At 39.6% G+C, this 17,736-nt stretch overlaps 1 protein-coding gene across 1 annotated transcript in view; it reads right to left on the bottom strand.

Moving 5' to 3' along the window:
* Positions 1-5,761: 5,761 nt before the first annotated feature.
* LOC126469827 (circadian locomoter output cycles protein kaput) overlaps positions 5,762-17,736 on the bottom strand; it is an 825,094-nt gene continuing 813,119 nt past the window's right edge. The window contains exons 10-11 of the mRNA XM_050097116.1: positions 11,188-11,288; positions 5,762-7,086 (exon numbers count right to left, since the gene is read on the bottom strand). Of these exons, the coding sequence (XP_049953073.1) occupies positions 11,216-11,288 (73 nt within the window). The 3' untranslated portion in view covers positions 5,762-7,086; positions 11,188-11,215. The remainder of the gene's footprint in view (positions 7,087-11,187; positions 11,289-17,736) is intronic.

The following is a 17,736-nucleotide window of genomic DNA, read 5'->3' as shown; positions in this document are numbered from 1 at the left end:
GATAGTCACTGAAGCAAATTTAAAAATCGATGAAACCATTCTACATTCTTTATAGCATTATAAAGTCCCTGGCTGCTGTGATACTTGACTACAGTATGTGGTCTTCTAGATCCACAAAGTCATATAATATGTTCCAGAGCATTATAAATCCATACTTCACATTGAAACATGAAGGAAAAGTACTATCCTATGCTCAATAATAAAAAGGAGATGATTATTTAATGGGCAGTAGTTCAATAGCTGTACTTAGGAAATAGATAATGTTCATGGTATTATGTTAGATGCTTTTTGAAAATTATTAACCTATTAGCTGACTTGAGTATATAAACTTGTACGAACGCTTGGTTATTAGATACATAGTGTGAAATACGGGCGAGAGGTTGGCATGGTGCCTGAACAATAATGGCTGACGGTATAGTGAACCAGTCAACTGTACGTCTGTGTCCATAAAGACAGTCTTTTAGGGACAAACAAAGATCAGTGCTGGTTCTGATGATTATACCTTCCGTTATTTGTGGTTTTGTCGCTTTTCACATTTCACTCAACGAAATTTGTGCTTGACTCACCTATTTGTGAAAGAAATTATAAACAACAGAAGATCCTCACAAAATTGTTAAGAAGACACAAAAAAGTAAGGTAACATTATTTAATCAGAATATTAGAGGGATGAGTAACAAGGTAGAAGAGCTTGTTGTCTGTTTGGAAATGTTAGGTTGCTATGAAAAGACAGACAATCTGTGCCTATCTGAACGCCACATAACCATAGGATTAGAGAACTGAAATATAAAAGATTACTCTCTAGAATATTACTGATATAGGACTGATGCATGTATTGAGACAGAATACTCGTACAAATTCAAAAACCTTGAAACAAGTAGATTCTGTAGTGATCAGCAAGTAGAAGTGTGTGCTTGTGAATTAATACTGAAAACCAGTTAACTTTTGATTGGAGTTGTATATAGATCTCCATGGGGCATGTTGAACTTTTCACGAAGTGTATGGATTCCTTTCTACGCTGTAAGACAGCAGCAGGCAGTTAAATAATTTGTGTCGTTTTAAATGTAGCTTCTCTATAGAATTTTAATAGAAAAAAATGCTCTGGAAACCTTATTTGGGCCCTTCTATTTGATATCAGTAATTAACTTTCCAACGCAGGTGGATAATGATGGTAGAGCCCTAATTGATAATATTTTCTTTGATGAAGCTCAGATCAAGAAAATGACTGAACACACTGCAAGTGTAACAAATACTCTCTCTGATCATTAGTTAGCATAAAGAGGATAATGCCTTACAGTGAAGATACTCCTCAGTGGAAATCAGAATAATTAATGATTCCAGGGCAAACATTTTTAAGAAGAGTTTACAAGAGATCACCTGGGATGAAATTTATAATGAACCAAATTCGACACAAAATTTAATTTATTCCATGATAAATTACTATCATAAATTGAAAATAGCTTCCATATATGCTAGTCAGAAAGTAAATTAAACAGGCATGTAAAAAACCATGAATCGTTAGAGGGATTGAAGTATCTTGTGAAAGATATTGGGAAGAACAAGTAAAGATCCTGGAGTAGATGTACACTAAAATAATTACTAAAAATTGCTAAAAAAGTTATTAAAAGCCAAGGAATATGCACGTTATGTCATAAATCAGTTATCCAGACAACAGAATATGGAATGTAGTAAAATGAGGGCCAAGGCAATAAGCCACAGAAAACGATAAAATTACTATGGATTTTAATGAACTGGTTATAAGTGATCAGTCACAGGTAGCAGATATGTTTAATAATTAATCATTCCTTAACTGTAGTAGAAACATAGGGACGAACAGTTCTAAGCAAAAATCAAAGGTATTTGTTCACAAGAAACTTACATAAAATTAAATCATATGGATGTCTCTCGTACTTCTCCTTCTGGAACTGAAGAAATTATGTATTCTCTCACAAATAAAGACTGATGGTGTTTCCAACAAAGTACTCCAATAAAATAAGCACAATCGTTTCTGAAATATTTAATGCATCATTAACTCAGGGCATTTTTCCAGAGAGAGTGACATATGGCATTGTTGAAAGGGGTAGGAGGGTTGCCAATAACTAACGACTCATTTCACTAGTGACATCATTTCCGAAATTTAGAGGTCATGTACTAAAGTTGTATCCCACATGAGCGACAATAATGTCCACATAAATCACAGGTTGCATTTCAAACAAGTTGCTCAACTGTGAATGCCATTTGCACGTTCACTCACGTAGTTTTACAAGCATTAAATAACAAAACAGCACAAGTTGGTATTTTTGTCGCGTTATCTATGGCATTTCAGTGTGTGAAGCACAGTGCTCTCCTGGGTAAACTAGGATTTTATGGAACTGATGGTATAGCCAACCAACGGACAATGTCGTATCTAACCAAAGGAATGCAGTAAGATATATTGAATAATTCCGCCGATGTTATGGGGGGAGATTCTTAACACTGGTTAGCTTAATAGATTCCCTAAAACTCAATATTAGGTCCACTATTGCTTCTCATATATGTAAATGTCCTTCCATTAATATCCAAGAAGCAGAATTAGTTCTTTTTGCGGTCAACGGTAGTATTCAATCAAAACAAACATACACTCCTGGAAATGGAAAAAAGAACACATTGACACCGGTGTGTCAGACCCACCATACTTGCTCCGGACACTGCGAGAGGGCTGTACAAGCAATGATCACACGCACGGCACAGCGGACACATCAGGAACCGCGGTGTTGGCCGTCGAATGGCGCTAGCTGCGCAGCATTTGTGCACCGCCGCCGTCAGTGTCAGACAGTTTGCCGTGGCATACGGAGCTCCATCGCAGTCTTTAACACTGGTTGCATGCCGCGACAGCGTGGACGTGAACCGTATGTGCAGTTGACGGACTTTGAGCGAGGGCGTATAGTGGGCATGCGGGAGGCCGGGTGGACGTACCGCCGAATTGCTCAACACGTGGGGCGTGAGGTCTCCAGAATACATCGATGTTGTCGCCAGTGGTCGGCGGAAGGTGCACGTGCCCGTCGACCTGGGACCGGACCGCAGCGACGCACGGATGCACGCCAAGACCGTAGGATCCTACGCAGTGCTGTAGGGGACCGCACCGCCACTTCCCAGCAAATTAGGGACACTGTTGCTCCTGGGGTATCGGCGAGGACCATTCGCAACCGTCTCCATGAAGCTGGGCTACGGTCCCGCACACCGTTAGGCCGTCTTCCGCTCACGCCCCAACATCGTGCAGCCCGCCTCCAGTGGTGTCGCGACAGGCGTGAATGGAGGGACGAATGGAGACGTGTCGTCTTCAGCGATGAGAGTCGCTTCTGCCTTGGTGCCAATGATGGTCGTATGCGTGTTTGGCGCCGTGCAGGTGAGCGCCACAATCAGGACTGCATACGACCGAGGCACACAGGGCCAACACCCGGCATCATGGTGTGGGGAGCGATCTCCTACACTGGCCGTACACCACTGGTGATCGTCGAGGGGACACTGAATAGTGCACGGTACATCCAAACCGTCATCGAACCCATCGTTCTACCATTCCTAGACCGGCAAGGGAACTTGCTGTTCCAACAGGACAATGCACGTCCGCATGTATCCCGTGCCACCCAACGTGCTCTAGGTGTAAGTCAACTACCCTGGCCAGCAAGATCTCCGGATCTGTCCCCCATTGAGCATGTTTGGGACTGGATGAAGCGTCGTCTCACGCGGTCTGCACGTCCAGCACGAACGCTGGTCCAACTGAGGCGCCAGGTGGAAATGGCATGGCAAGCCGTTCCACAGGGCTACATCCAGCATCTCTACGATCGTCTCCATGGGAGAATAGCAGCCTGAATTGCTGCGAAAGGTGGATATACACTGTACTAGTGCCGACATTGTGCATGCTCTGTTGCCTGTGTCTATGTGCCTGTGGTTCTGTCAGTGTGATCATGTGATGTATCTGACCCCAGGAATGTGTCAATAAAGTTTCCCCTTCCAGGGACAATGAATTCACGGTGTTCTTATTTCAATTTCCAGGAGTGTATATACAGTGACAGAAGAAATTGTAAATTGCTCGTAAAAATGTTATCGAGCTGTATTCTGCGAACGGTCTCATTCTCAATTTCAAAAAGACGCAGTATATTCAGTTCTCTTCAGCTAAATGTACTAGACCAGTGATAAGTGTAACACATAGTTAGGAAACAATGACTGGGGCGTTAGCTTAAGAATGTTTAGGTGCGCATATTGCTGAGGGACCAATGGCATGGCGCAGTCGTACCCCTGGTTCCCGTCAGATAACCGAAGATAAGCTCTGTTGGGCTTGACAAGCACCTGGAAGGGTCACCGTCTCTGTCTGCCGAGCACTGTTGGCAAGTGGGGTGCAGTCACCCCTTGTGAGGCCAATTGAGGAGCTACATGACTGAGAAGTAGTGGCTTTGGTCACGAAAATTGGCACCATAGATTGGTGTGCTGACCACATGCCACACCATATCTGCATCTAGTGACGCCTATTGCTGAGGATGACCCGGCGGTCGATCGGTACCGTTTGGCCTTCCGACGCCTGTTCGGACGGAGAGATATTGATGAGAATTTTAACCGGAAAAAACACATTTTGGACCTCCTAGAACAACTTAGTTCAGCCAAATTTGCGCTTCAAATCATTGCACATTTTTGGGAGATGCAAATCAATAATTTGACATATTTTGCATTTTTTCATTCAATAAAATCATACGGAATAATATTCTGGAGTAACTCCACATATAATGAAAAAGTATTCGTTGCTCAAAAACGTGCTGTAAGAATAATATGTGGCGCTCATCCATGATCATCTTGTAGGCATCCGTTTAAGCAGTCTGGCTACTACCTCACAGTGTATTTATTCCCTCATGAAGTTCGTTGTAAGTAATCCACTGCAGTTCAAATGGAACAATGATGTACATCATTACAACATCGGAAGAAAGAATGACGTTCGTTACTGCACATTAGGGTTGTCTTTAGCACAAAAAGTGGTGGACAGTGCTGCAATATCTTATCATTTACCTAATGATATAAAATGACTAACAGGTAGCAAAGTTTAATTTCAAAACGCACTGAAAAAGTTTCTCCTTGACAACTCTTTCTACTCTGTTACTGTAACGTGTAAAAGATGATGGGTAAGAATTACGAACTCACATCTGTATTTAAAGAAAAAAAACCCTAGTAAATGGTCAACATGTAGACGTATTTACATAAGAATGTGTAATGTGAGTGTAAAATGATTTTTTTTCTAATCATTCTTATCTTTTTTCTCCTCTCTGTTCCTGAGATTCGTTTTTGTTAATATGCTGTTACTGCGTCAGAATGTGTATTTACTTACATTCGCAACTACTGTATGCTGTAAACTATCACAATTTATTCATCACAAACACCTGAACGTCTGGATTTTGGTAAAAATTGGTATAAAACTCAGTTGTAATGGTTTTTTCCTCTCAATATTTGTATTGAATTGGCAGTAGTCATTATTTCTAAATGTGTGGATGAGTGTTGGTACTAGTACTAGAACTTAGAACTCACCATACGGTCAAACAACAGTGGTGATATATGAACGTATGAGAAGTAATAAAACCTGAAAGGCTGTAACACACACTGAACTTCAAGTAACACTTTTCTTACCGTCTTTGTACCTCTGAAGGCAGCAGATCTTGAAATTATCGGCAGGAATGTTGCACAACTTGGAAAAAAACTGGAAATCTCTTGAGGAATTAAGGAGACTGGCCAGCATGGTATCAGAAGTTATTTTATTATAAACATGCCGTACATACTCATACGTCTGTAAACTAACAATGGACAATTTTCCTTTCACGGGCACAGTTTGTCACCGCCACTTTCGTAATTTTTGAGAAACTATTACGTTTACAAAGAAATCTAATGGACATTCGAAATATTGAAAAGCAGTGGAAAGAGAATTGTTTCATTAAAAAATTGAAAGCTTATTTTTGACCAAAGCGTACAATTTTAATAACATGATTCATATTTCTTCTTTTAAGAGAGAAATCATTCTTTGCATCATTCATTCCATAGTACTACCATATTCAAAGTTAAAGACGATAAATAAATAAATATATGAAAAACAATCGTTTCATATTTATGTGTAACACTTGAATTTTAAGCAATTGAATGTGTGTTGTTACTTACGTTTATAGTAGAAGACTACAGCCAAGGAATTAAAATTTCGAAAAAAATGTATAAATAAGCATTCTAAGAGACTAGATTACTGGTATATTGGATACAACCTAATTTTATTCGTGATTTAACATTTGTATTTAGCTGCACCAGAGATACAATTCAAAATTTCGTGATGTACTGTAAAAGTCAATACGTAACAGTTTTCACGAATTCTTCAGCAGTGCAGTGTTCTTCAGAACTGTCAGCGGAATCGAGGGTTCAGATCATAATACCATTATTCTGACTTGATTCAAATTCTATTTCCGCAATAGAATACGAAGAGTTTATTATTGTAAATGAAACACGTGAATAACACGGTTAAGTAAATTTGTGTTTCAGGTGTAGTGAACCAACATATTTCTTTTATAGCACGTTAATGACGTACAGAAACATCACTTTTCTGTTGCGGTATAGTCACTTTTGTTTGACAGGTGCTGTAAGATTCCTGGACATTACGAAGATGAGTTTCTGCAGATGACAGTATTCTACTGATCCTCCATCTTCAAAATCTTGTATATCAGGTGACACAAGGGTCTCACATCCGGTATAAAGCTTTACACAATAGTACACAACTTTACAGTACTTATTAAATCATCTACATTGTATATTACACGTTTTCTTACTCTTACAACAATAATCGACACGTATCACAGAAAACACTTATGTATATGAGAATAATTTACAAAGTTTGCGATAAAAGGAAACGTACCACAGTACACACATAGCTGTAATTAATGTAATAAGAAATACGTAAAGAATAAAGCGAATATCAATTAAGAATACAGACTTGATTAAATTATTTTACTTCTCTATACTAAAATGGCGAGAGGAATTGGTAAGGCCAGCAGCGATAACGCTGTTAAATTTCGCCCACTGCGTTCCGCTGACAACCTGAAAAAAAAAAAAAAAAAAAAACAACTGTTACTGCTTTCCTTTAACGATTTTTTTTTTTAGTTTATCAGTGTCGCTTGTTCATGGTCTGGCAACTAAATAGGGTCACAATATTTTTACTTTTTTGGAAGTGCAGATCTGTCGACCAACTATCGGGCTCATTGCCAGATAGGCTCTATTTGAAGGAAGTGAGGTGACAGCTTAATGTCCCTCCACAAAGAAGCCATTAGGAATGAATCAAATGCCTATCTGGACAAACGAGGGATGGGGGACGGGGGAGGAGGAAATCGACCGCGGCCTTTTGGACGAATCATCTCTGTATCCACCTGAAGTGATTTAGAGATACCACTGAAATACTACACGATGGTGGCGCGGCAGCGATTTTAAATCTGTCCCTCCCAAATATTGATCGATTACCTTCATCACAGTATCACCTCGCTCGGTGAGGTCTTCCCCATTCCCATTATAGTTATGTACAGCCTAATATAATATAATATATTAATGAAACTGAATTACCGTTTTGAGTGATACAGCACATTCTCAATGAACGATGTGGTACTGTGACAAGATATTGCACTTTAATTCGGGATGACCGTGGTCTAAACTTCTGTCTGGCTGTTCTGATTTGAATTTTCTGTGATTTAATTGAATCACATCACGCAAAAGCTACGATTATGCAAGACTGACGTGCCTATCCCTTGGCTGTTACTATTAACCGCAGATAAGTGGTTCGTCGCCAGTGGCCGGAATATGATTGGGGAATTTGATTTAGCGTTGTTGTTCCCTGGACTAGCCTGTCACTGCCATCAATAACAATTTCGTACATTGTTGTTGTTAAAACAGAGAGCAATGTCGCAGAATATTATATTGTCATTTATGTCAGATTCGCTCTCAGTTTGTGCAACGAATTATAATTCTTTAAATATTTTAATTATTTAGAAAGACTTTTACACTGCATTTGTGCCGCAAAGATGTGCAACCAAACATCTATTGTGCTTCAGCTTCATTACAAATTAAACAATTGGGTCTTCTGTATGTTGCAATCACTATTTAAAGGGAAATAAGGAAACTGCATTTTTTCATTGCATTAGACGTGTATTACATTATTTAGTTGCTCCTATGTAACTCTCATACTTAGTACAATACGCGAAGCACAAAGAATGCCTGAATACTTCAAAGAATCAATATATATAAACTCTAAATGGTTTTCAACGTATTTCAGACCATTCCTTGTAATGAGACCACCTCATTTCGTTGAGGTGTAGGAATAATGGTAACGGCTGACATTTTCCGATACAATCCACAACACCTCGATAATATACAAATCCAGCAGTTGTGAAGAAGAAGAAATACTTGTTATTTTACCTTCATAGAACATTTCCATAAAGGGAGCGTGGGTATTATTTTCTTGGAACATGCAGTCTGCTACTGGGAAAATAAACTGTGTCATCTGATAAACATGCTCATCTTAAATGGTTCATCGACCTTATCACTGATAGTCATAGCAGTAAGAACAAAACAAGGTTGACAGAAAGCATAGATTACACAAGAGAGGCTGACAAATTAGTTGTAAAATATAAACGAGAACAACACAGAAAACACGATCAAAACGCCAAGAACACATAAGACAGGTATAGCTAACCTATTAATTCTTAATAAAGAATTTAAACATTTAAATCCATTTAAACATTATTTTAATAAAAATAATACGAAAAACGTAAATAAAGGACTACTTCAAGCTCGACACAAGGCACACAACTCACATTTAATTATTTTAAGGCGCAAAATAATTCTAAGAGGGTGAAACTAATATTAATCTGACTAGTTGGTACTTATGCGTCAAAAATCAATGGCAGTATACAAAAAATATTTTATGTTTTAAAAGGTAGGAAGATTTTTCTGTTTAGCAAGAGTGACAAAAAGCAGATTTCAGAGTACCTGACGGCTCAACACAAAAGTTTTGTCTCAAGTACAGATAGTGTTGAGGATCAGTGGACAAAGTTCAGGACCATAGTACAATATGCGTTAGATGAGTATGTGCCAAGCAAGATCGTAAGAGATGGAAAAGAGCCACCGTGGTACAACAAACGAGTTAGAAAACTGCTGCGGTAGCAAAGGGAACTTCACAGCAAACATAAACATAGCCAAAGCCTTGCAGACAAACAAAAATTACGCGAAGCGAAATGTAGTGTAAGGAGGGCTATGCGAGAGGCGTTCAATGAATTCGAAAGTAAAGTTCTATGTACTGACTTGGCAGAAAATCCTAAGAAATTTTGGTCTTATGTCAAAGCGGTAGGTGGATCAAAACAAAATGTCCAGACACTCTGTGACCAAAATGGTACTGGAACAGAGGATGACAGACTAAAGGCCGAAATACTAAATGTCTTTTTCCAAAGCTGTTTCACAGAGGAAGACTGCACTGTAGTTCCTTCTCTAGATTGTCGCACAGATGACAAAATGGTAGATATCGAAATAGACGACAGAGGGATAGAGAAACAATTAAAATCGCTCAAAAGAGGAAAGGCCGCTGGACCTGATGGGATACCAGTTCGATTTTACACAGAGTACGCGAAGGAACTCGCCCACCTTCTTGCAGCGGTGTACCGTAGGTCTCTAGAAGAGCGTAGCGTTCTAAAGGATTGGAAAAGGGCACAGGTCATCCCCGTTTTCAAGAAGGGACGTCGAACAGATGTGCAGAACTATAGACCTATATCTCTAACGTCGATCAGTTGTAGAATTTTGGAACACGTATTATGTTCGAGTATAATGACTTTTCTGGAGACTAGAAATCTACTCTGCAGGAATCAGCATGGGTTTCGAAAAAGACGATCGTGTGAAACCCAGCTCGCGCCATTTGTCCACGAGACTCATAGGGCCATAGACACGGGTTCACAGGTAGATGCCGTGTTTCTTGACTTCCGCAAGGCGTTCGATACAGTTCCCCACAGTCGTTTAATGAACAAAGTAAGGGCATATGGACTATCAGACCAATTGTGTGATTGGATTGAAGAGTTCCTAGATAGCAGAACGCAGCATGTCATTCTCAATGGAGAGAAGTCTTCGGAAGCAAGAGTGATTTCAGGTGTGCCGCAGAGGAGTGTCGTAGGACCGTTGCTATTCACAATATACATAACTGACCTTGTGGATAACACTGAGGCTTTTTGCGGATGATGCTGTGGTATATCGAGAGGTTGTAACAATGGAAAATTGTACTGAAGTGCAGGAGGATCTGCAGCGAATTGACGCATGGTGCAGGGAATGGCAATTGAATCTCAATGAAGACAAGTGTAATGTGCTGCGAATACATAGAAAGAAAGATCCCTTATCATTTAGCTACAATATAGCAGGTTAGCAACTGGAAGTAGTTAATGCCATAAATTATCTGGGAGTACGCATTAGCAGTGATTTAAAATGGAATGATCATATAAAGTTGATCGTCGGTAAAGCAGATGCCAGACTGAGATTCATTGGAAGAATCCTAAGGAAATGCAATCCGAAAACAAAGGAAGTCGGTTACAGTACGCTTGTTCGCCCGTTGCTTGAATACTGCTCACCAGTGTGGGATCCGTACCAGATAGGGTTGATAGAAGAGATAGAGAAGATCCAACGGAGAGCAGCGCGCTTTGTTACAGGATCATTTAGTAATCGCGAAAGCGTTACGGAGATGATAGATAAACTCCAGGAGAGACGCTCTGTAGCTCGGTACGGGCTTTTGTTGAAGTTTCGAGAACATACCTTCACCGAAGAGTCAAGCAGTATATTGCTCCCTCCTACGTATATCTCGCGAAGAGACAATGAGGATAAAATCAGAGAGATAGAGCTCACACAGAGGCATACCGACAATCCTTCTTTCCACGAACAATACGAGACTGGAATAGAAGGGAGAACCGATAGAGGTACTCAATGACCCTCCGCCACACACCGTCAGGTGGCTTGCGGAGTATGGATGTAGATGTAGATGTAGATGTTAGACAAGGAAAAGGAAGAATTCTTTACATGGCAACAAGGGAAGTACCAAAAAAAAAAACAAAAAAAAGGCCCAAAACTTGGAAGCAGGGCCTGGTAATCATCTGTTACATTACTGAATATACATGTACTAACCTTCAATCGTGGTTGAGTAGAGTGTTGGTCACCTCAGAGATTGACAGCAAAGGACTCCCGTCCGGTTTATCTGTGGATAGCCGCTGTCGTTGACTGAGGTGCTGAAACCAGTACAGCAACGAACAACTTTAGAACACTGTCGATGTTTTTTGGAGCATAGTATAACTAAATGGCCATACGATCAACTAACAGTTAATTGCTCATTACGAAATTACTGTAGATGACACCTAGACTTCTGGTTGATAGCTGCTAAGAGCGCGGAGCAAAGTTACGCTAGCAAGTTACTTTCCTTGCAAATCTATTTTGGGGCGTTTACCGTAAGCTGTTAATACAAGTTTCTAAAAGATGTGCGGAAATTTCCCTTGAAAACTTGCATTGCATAGATAGTGATTTGAACAGTAATGAATTTCCAGAGACGTACTGTACCTATATTGTATGAAAAAAATGTGTAAAACCAGGTGTTCTCAAACTGCATTTGTTACGCGAAACAGCGGTCGTAAGTTCCTATTCCACTGCTAATTCTTTGGTTTTGTAATAAACTGTGATGATAATAACCACCAAAGCTAAGGGCAAGCTAAGAGCACATTATTCAGTAGTCACACTACATGCTTTATGTCTCTTTTTCCAGTTGGAGCAAGCATCATGTTCCAGTGCAACAAAAACGATTCACGATGGGCATTAAACATTTCCCTAAGTGACGTCGGTGAATGATGAGATTATTTTTCTACAAAATCGTACGCATTCTCTCTCTAAGTAAAACGGGAGGGTAAAATATAACTTCCCTTTTTTCGCTTTTCTCACAAACGTTTGAAAAGAAATTTCCTGCTGATTGATCTAGGTCTACAATTATCTCTTTCGACGACATTCGGAAACTAAAAAGATGGTTGTGTGGGCCATTGAGAAACTTGATAAACTGACGCGAATTGTTGTATTTCTTTGCTAAGTTTCTTGCATGTTTAGTATTACATCTATGTATACTATAAGTGACAAATATTTGCTGTTTGAAAGAAAAGGGATTATGCATCTCATAGAAAGGTCTCTGATTCCAAGAAGCAGCAAAGTGTACCCATTCTAGTTTTTTGCCTAGTGTTTTTACTTAGTTCAGTTAAAAAAATCGTAATCCAATTGAAAACTGAAATGACGTATAAAAAATAAAAATTGGGAACGAAACAAGCTCACTATAGAGTGGAACTGTGTGATATACTGGTTAAAAGCGGGTCATTGAAATAATGTTTAAGTTAATATACGAAGATATTACCGAAGAAGTCCGCGGTTTTTTATGTGGGGCTGATCAGCTTACCGAAATTGTGGGATCTACTTTGAGATATATAACAAACATTTCCACTTAAATTACATATTTTAGCCACAGATTGCTTTAAACAAAGAACTGAAGTCTGTTTGAAGTCAATAAGAGATCCTTGCAGCAATTATTAATGAGACAGTTTCGTGTGAAAGTCACTGTGTGTAAAATACGTAATTTGTTGACTGACGCAAAAATTTGTTTCATTTAAGATCAATGCATAATTATTAATCGCAGCCCAATCACTGTTTTAAATTATGGACGTAAATCGTGAAATTGTGCATAACTTAATAAGTAGAAAATACAGGGTGATTCAAAAAGAATACCACAACTTTAGGAATTTAAAACTCTGCAACGACAAAAGGCAGAGCTAAGCACTATCTGTCGGCGAATTAAGGGACCTATAAAGTTTCATTTAGTTGTACATTTGTTCGCTTGAGGCGCTGTTGACTAGGCGTCAGCGTCAGTTGATGCTAAGATGGCGACCGCTCAACAGAAAGCTTTTTGTGTTATTGAGTACGGCAGAAGTGAATCGACGACAGTTGTTCAGCGTGCATTTCGAACGAAGTATGGTGTTAAACCTCCTGATAGGTGGTGTATTAAACGTTGGTATAAACAGTTTACAGAGAATGGGTGTTTGTGCAAAGGGAAAAGTTCTGGACGGCCGAGAACGAGTGATGAAAATGTAGCACGCATCCAGCAAGCATTTGTTCGGAGCCCAGGAAAATCGACTCGCAGAGCTAGCAGAGAGCAACAAATTCCACAATCAACTGTATGGAGAGTCCTACGAAAAAGGTTAGTTATGAAACCTTATCGTCTGAAATTGGTTCAAGCACTGTCTGCAGCTGATAAGATTAAAAGAATCGATTTCTGTGATTTTATCCTTGCTCAAATGGAAACAGATGAATCTTTCGTTTCAAAGATTGTGTTTAGTGATGTAGCAACTTCCCACACTAACGGGAAAGTCAACCGTCACAATGTCTGTATATGGGGCACTGAGAATCCGCGGGAAACAACTCAGTATGAACGTGACTCGCCTAAGGTGAACGTTTTCTGTGCCATTTCAGCCAATAAAGTTTTTGGTCCCTTTTTCTTCGAAGGTGCTACTGTAACTGGGCTACAGTATCTGGAGATGTTAGAGAATTGGCTGTTCCCTCAGCTCGAACAAGAAGCACAACAATTCATATTTCAGCAGGATGGAGCGCCACCACATTGGCACTTATCTGTCCGTAACTACCTGAACGTGAACTACCCGAGGCGATGGATCGGCCGCCAGGCAGCCCGTGACAGAGCACTTCATCACTGGCCTCCAAGAAGCCCTGATCTTACCCCCTGCGATTTTTTCTTATCGGGGTATGTTAAGGATATGGTGTTTCGGCCACCTCTCCCAGCCACCATTGATGATTTGAAACGAGAAATAACAGCAGCTATCCAAACTGTTACGCCTGATATGCTACAGAGAGTGTGGAACGAGTTGGAGTATCGGGTTGATATTGCTAGAGTGTCTGGAGGGGGCCGTATTGAACATCTCTGAACTTGTTTTTGAGTGAAAAAAAAACCTTTTTAAATACTCTTTGTAATGATGTATAACAGAAGGTTATGTTATGTTTCTTTCATTAAATACACATTTTTAAAGTTGTGGTATTCTTTTTGAATCACCCTGTATACTCGCGGGAGACAAATATGCTGAGCAGAGCTTTAAAAGAGTCGGTTAGGGTACCTGGATAGTGGGTAGTGTACTTTTCTGTGACAATTGGGGTCAACCAATCAGTGTTACTATAAAAAGAAGGTAAGAAGGAAGGAAGATTACAATTTAATGTCCAATCGACGTCAGGGCTAATACGGATCAATGGTACAGGAAAAGAAAATGTGTTGCTCAGAACTTCTAGAAATATCAGCTGCACGTGTGACTGTAGAGGTATAGGTGCTCCAGTAGTCAAGGTGTTTAGTGCTGACGTCTGCATCGGTAAGCGTCGAGATAATACGACGCCTCAGCAGCACGGCCTACCGGGACCTTACATTTGTAATCTACGAATCACTGTCAGCTGTTGGGAAACTGACGAATACTTTTTATTGCAGCAAACGTTAAAATTTCTCCCGATTCTATTCATGGACGAAGCGTGAGCAGAATGCACACTTGTGCCTCTGATATCTGCACAGACTCTACGGAAGTGATATGGTTGACCTTCAGAATATTCGTGGATTTCAGCGAAAACATACTTCGAGAAGTCTAAGACCGTTAGTGATACATGAATGCTATACACCTAGTATGCAACTTCACCTTATGTGTGATGGCTCCCTAGGTTTCAGGTTAGAAATCCGAAAGTTTTTGGATATATCCACGGCTAACGCTATGACTGCTCTGGCGCCTAACCTCACTTTCACCTCCGGCAATATTTTGTATATGTGACAATGCCAAGTTTCTACGGATCATTCGGTTTTCAGGTAAAAGGAAGGCAGAAACCCACCATACCTAAAAATATTATGTTTAGTAAAGCACTGTGGTAACAAATCAATCAGTGTGTTGATGACTGTTTCCCTTCTCACGTCGCGCTATTACAAGACAGTAGACGGCAATAGATTGTGAAGATTTGGACGTTACATACCAGCACAACCTGCTGAAGTGAGTGGTCATGCGCCATCTGATCAGTGGCACCAGACAACTCTTACTGTTGAAATGATTTTAATTTGAGACTAGTGTTCACATAATTCCATATTTTCCTGACTTGTGCTGGAGTTGCTACTCTTCGAATATTTGTCTGTATTTCTCTTTTGATAAATTACATTTTCCTTATCTGAATGCAAAAAATATAGTGAACAAATCTTTAGACTATAGGGAAACAACACTTTAACGACGTAAGACCTGATACTAAACGTGCAAAAGGAATAAAAAAACACAATAAAACATCAAAAAATTCGTTGTTTCTGTTATATGAAAGTGAATATACAACGAAATTATATGGACAAGCAAAATAACACGGAATACAAAATAATTAGTACACACTCCAAATATACAGCTACTCGTACAGGATTAGTATACGTGAAAGTGATTATTGCGTGCTACTATGACGTAAAAAAGGTCAAGAATCCAGGAAACAAACAAAAATCACTGTTAGATAATAATTTTTCATTATTTAATGCGAATAAAGGAATCAATATTTAAGAAAAGATCTGGTAAGTGCGTTCGGTGAATATGAGATTATGAAACCCCTAAAATGTCGTAATTGTGAAAAAGAAAAAAAAAAGCCAAAAATGATGATGAAGTGAAATTCCATGTGTGGAAACTGATAAGAGATCTTCCCCTGTGAAATATTATAAATTGCAGCCAAAACGAGGATAAATACCACAGAAACGAAACTTTGTACCATACTACAGATTAGGTACATGACAATACACAAATGAGTAGGGTTACAGAACTACACATGGCCTCTGATTCTGAGAATTCAGTTTGGTGTGAAGCCCAAAAAGCTACAATCAGAGCGTTTCTGCATTGTGGCAGACGTCGAGGAGGGTCTGGATATATTCCTTGACAAAGTTCCTCTACGTGGTTTGTATACTAGTCCACAAAGCACCAACAGTATTTACTGTAGAACAGCAACGAAAAAGTTGGCGATCAGCCATATCTGGGGCAAACGAGAAGGCCAGGGATCATGGTAGCCATCGTTTTTCGACGAAGGCTTGCACATTCTAGCTACTATTCTGCTGAAATACTGTATGTGAGAATACTTAATGGAAGATTAGTACACAGTACCTCACGCGCTAAAATCATCTTGATGAAGCAGTCAGCGAATTTTTACAATCTCATGTAGAATCGGAATCAAGACGCAACGTGACTCTGCTTTGTATACACAAAGTATTACCAGAAAGGAAAATGGTATTCACTATCATAAAAAATTCTAAGGAGATGTGATATGTAAACCTGAAGTTTCGACTTTGTTGCCAGACATTCACATTTTTATATTTTAAGTTTTTTATCCTTTAACAAAAGAACTATTGACTTTTCTCGGCCTGTCTTCCCCCATATTTATGTTTGTTCATGCATCTGAAGTTTACACTTAAAGAGCGCCATGTGCACGAGAATGAGTAAAAACCTGTTATTGAGTACCAGTTTCTATCACACAAATCATCATCACTTCCATTAAAATCAAGCCACTGTAACTAACGTAGCTAATACTGTGACGTCAATAGTAAAATCTAATCTGACAAGGGAAGTCCACTGGGTTGGGATCACGGATTTACTTCAAACTTTGTACACTTTTAGTAGGCCATTAAAACAACATAATGTGCTATGAATAAGGTGCACTACTCTGGCAATTCCGAGAAATTCGCAAGAGAAATTTTACTCGTCTGTTGTGTACCTGATGTGTCTGTGGGTAGATGCTAGACGTTATGGTTCTTGGTGGTCAAGTGGTGCCGGCACTGTAGCTCAGCGTTTTCAGAGGGATAGTCGTCTTCGATAGCAAAAAACTGAATAAATGGTTCAACGATGAACTTGAACCGGTATCGTGGGACGTCCGCCCGAACTAATGGAACGAACCATCACGGAAGAGAGAGAGAGAGAGAGAGAGAGAAAGTGGTTAGACTTGGAGCTTTGAAAGACGAACGCGTGTGAGCCGACGGCTCGACTCCCGATGGAGCCTTTAGTTCTTGCTACATTAGCAACGTCTCACCGCTTCGCAGGTTAACTGTCGAATGGGACCTGCCTCTGTGTCTGCAGCTCAAAGCTTCGAGGTGCAAAGTAGCTCCGGGTACCGTATCAGACTGCATAAGGGAGTTCGCAAAACCCGACAGACATACATTTTCAGGAACTGTATGCGTTTCTTCATTTTCTTGTCGGTAGTAATAAATATATTTGTTCTAATAATTAAATTTAATTAAAAATAGAAAGTAATCAAACAACACGAAATTCACTGAAACTTGATGCAAATACACGTGTTTTTTTAAATTATATTTTCTCTCAAATGTCGTATAAATTAAATAACACTACCAGTTACGCAAGAAACATAGGTTAAAAATTATGTTTGAAAGGGAGTCGAATCGTCGCCTCATACGCGTTCATCTAACAAAGCTCGAAGACTAACCACTTGACCACGATGAACTCTAACGTTCAGCACCTACGCGCAGATACATCAGGTACATAATAGACGGGTAAAACTTATCTTGCGATTTTCTCGGAATTGTCAGATGTAATGGATCATCCTCCTCTAGCATTACCTTGTTTATTTCTTTTTTTTTTATAGAGGTAACCG

The sequence above is a fragment of the Schistocerca serialis genome, chromosome 3 (genome assembly GCF_023864345.2).
Source record: "Schistocerca serialis cubense isolate TAMUIC-IGC-003099 chromosome 3, iqSchSeri2.2, whole genome shotgun sequence".
Lineage (NCBI taxonomy): Eukaryota > Metazoa > Arthropoda > Insecta > Orthoptera > Acrididae > Schistocerca > Schistocerca serialis.
The sequence above is the reverse complement of the archived record's forward strand: the minus strand, read 5'-3'. Positions and strand labels throughout refer to the sequence as shown.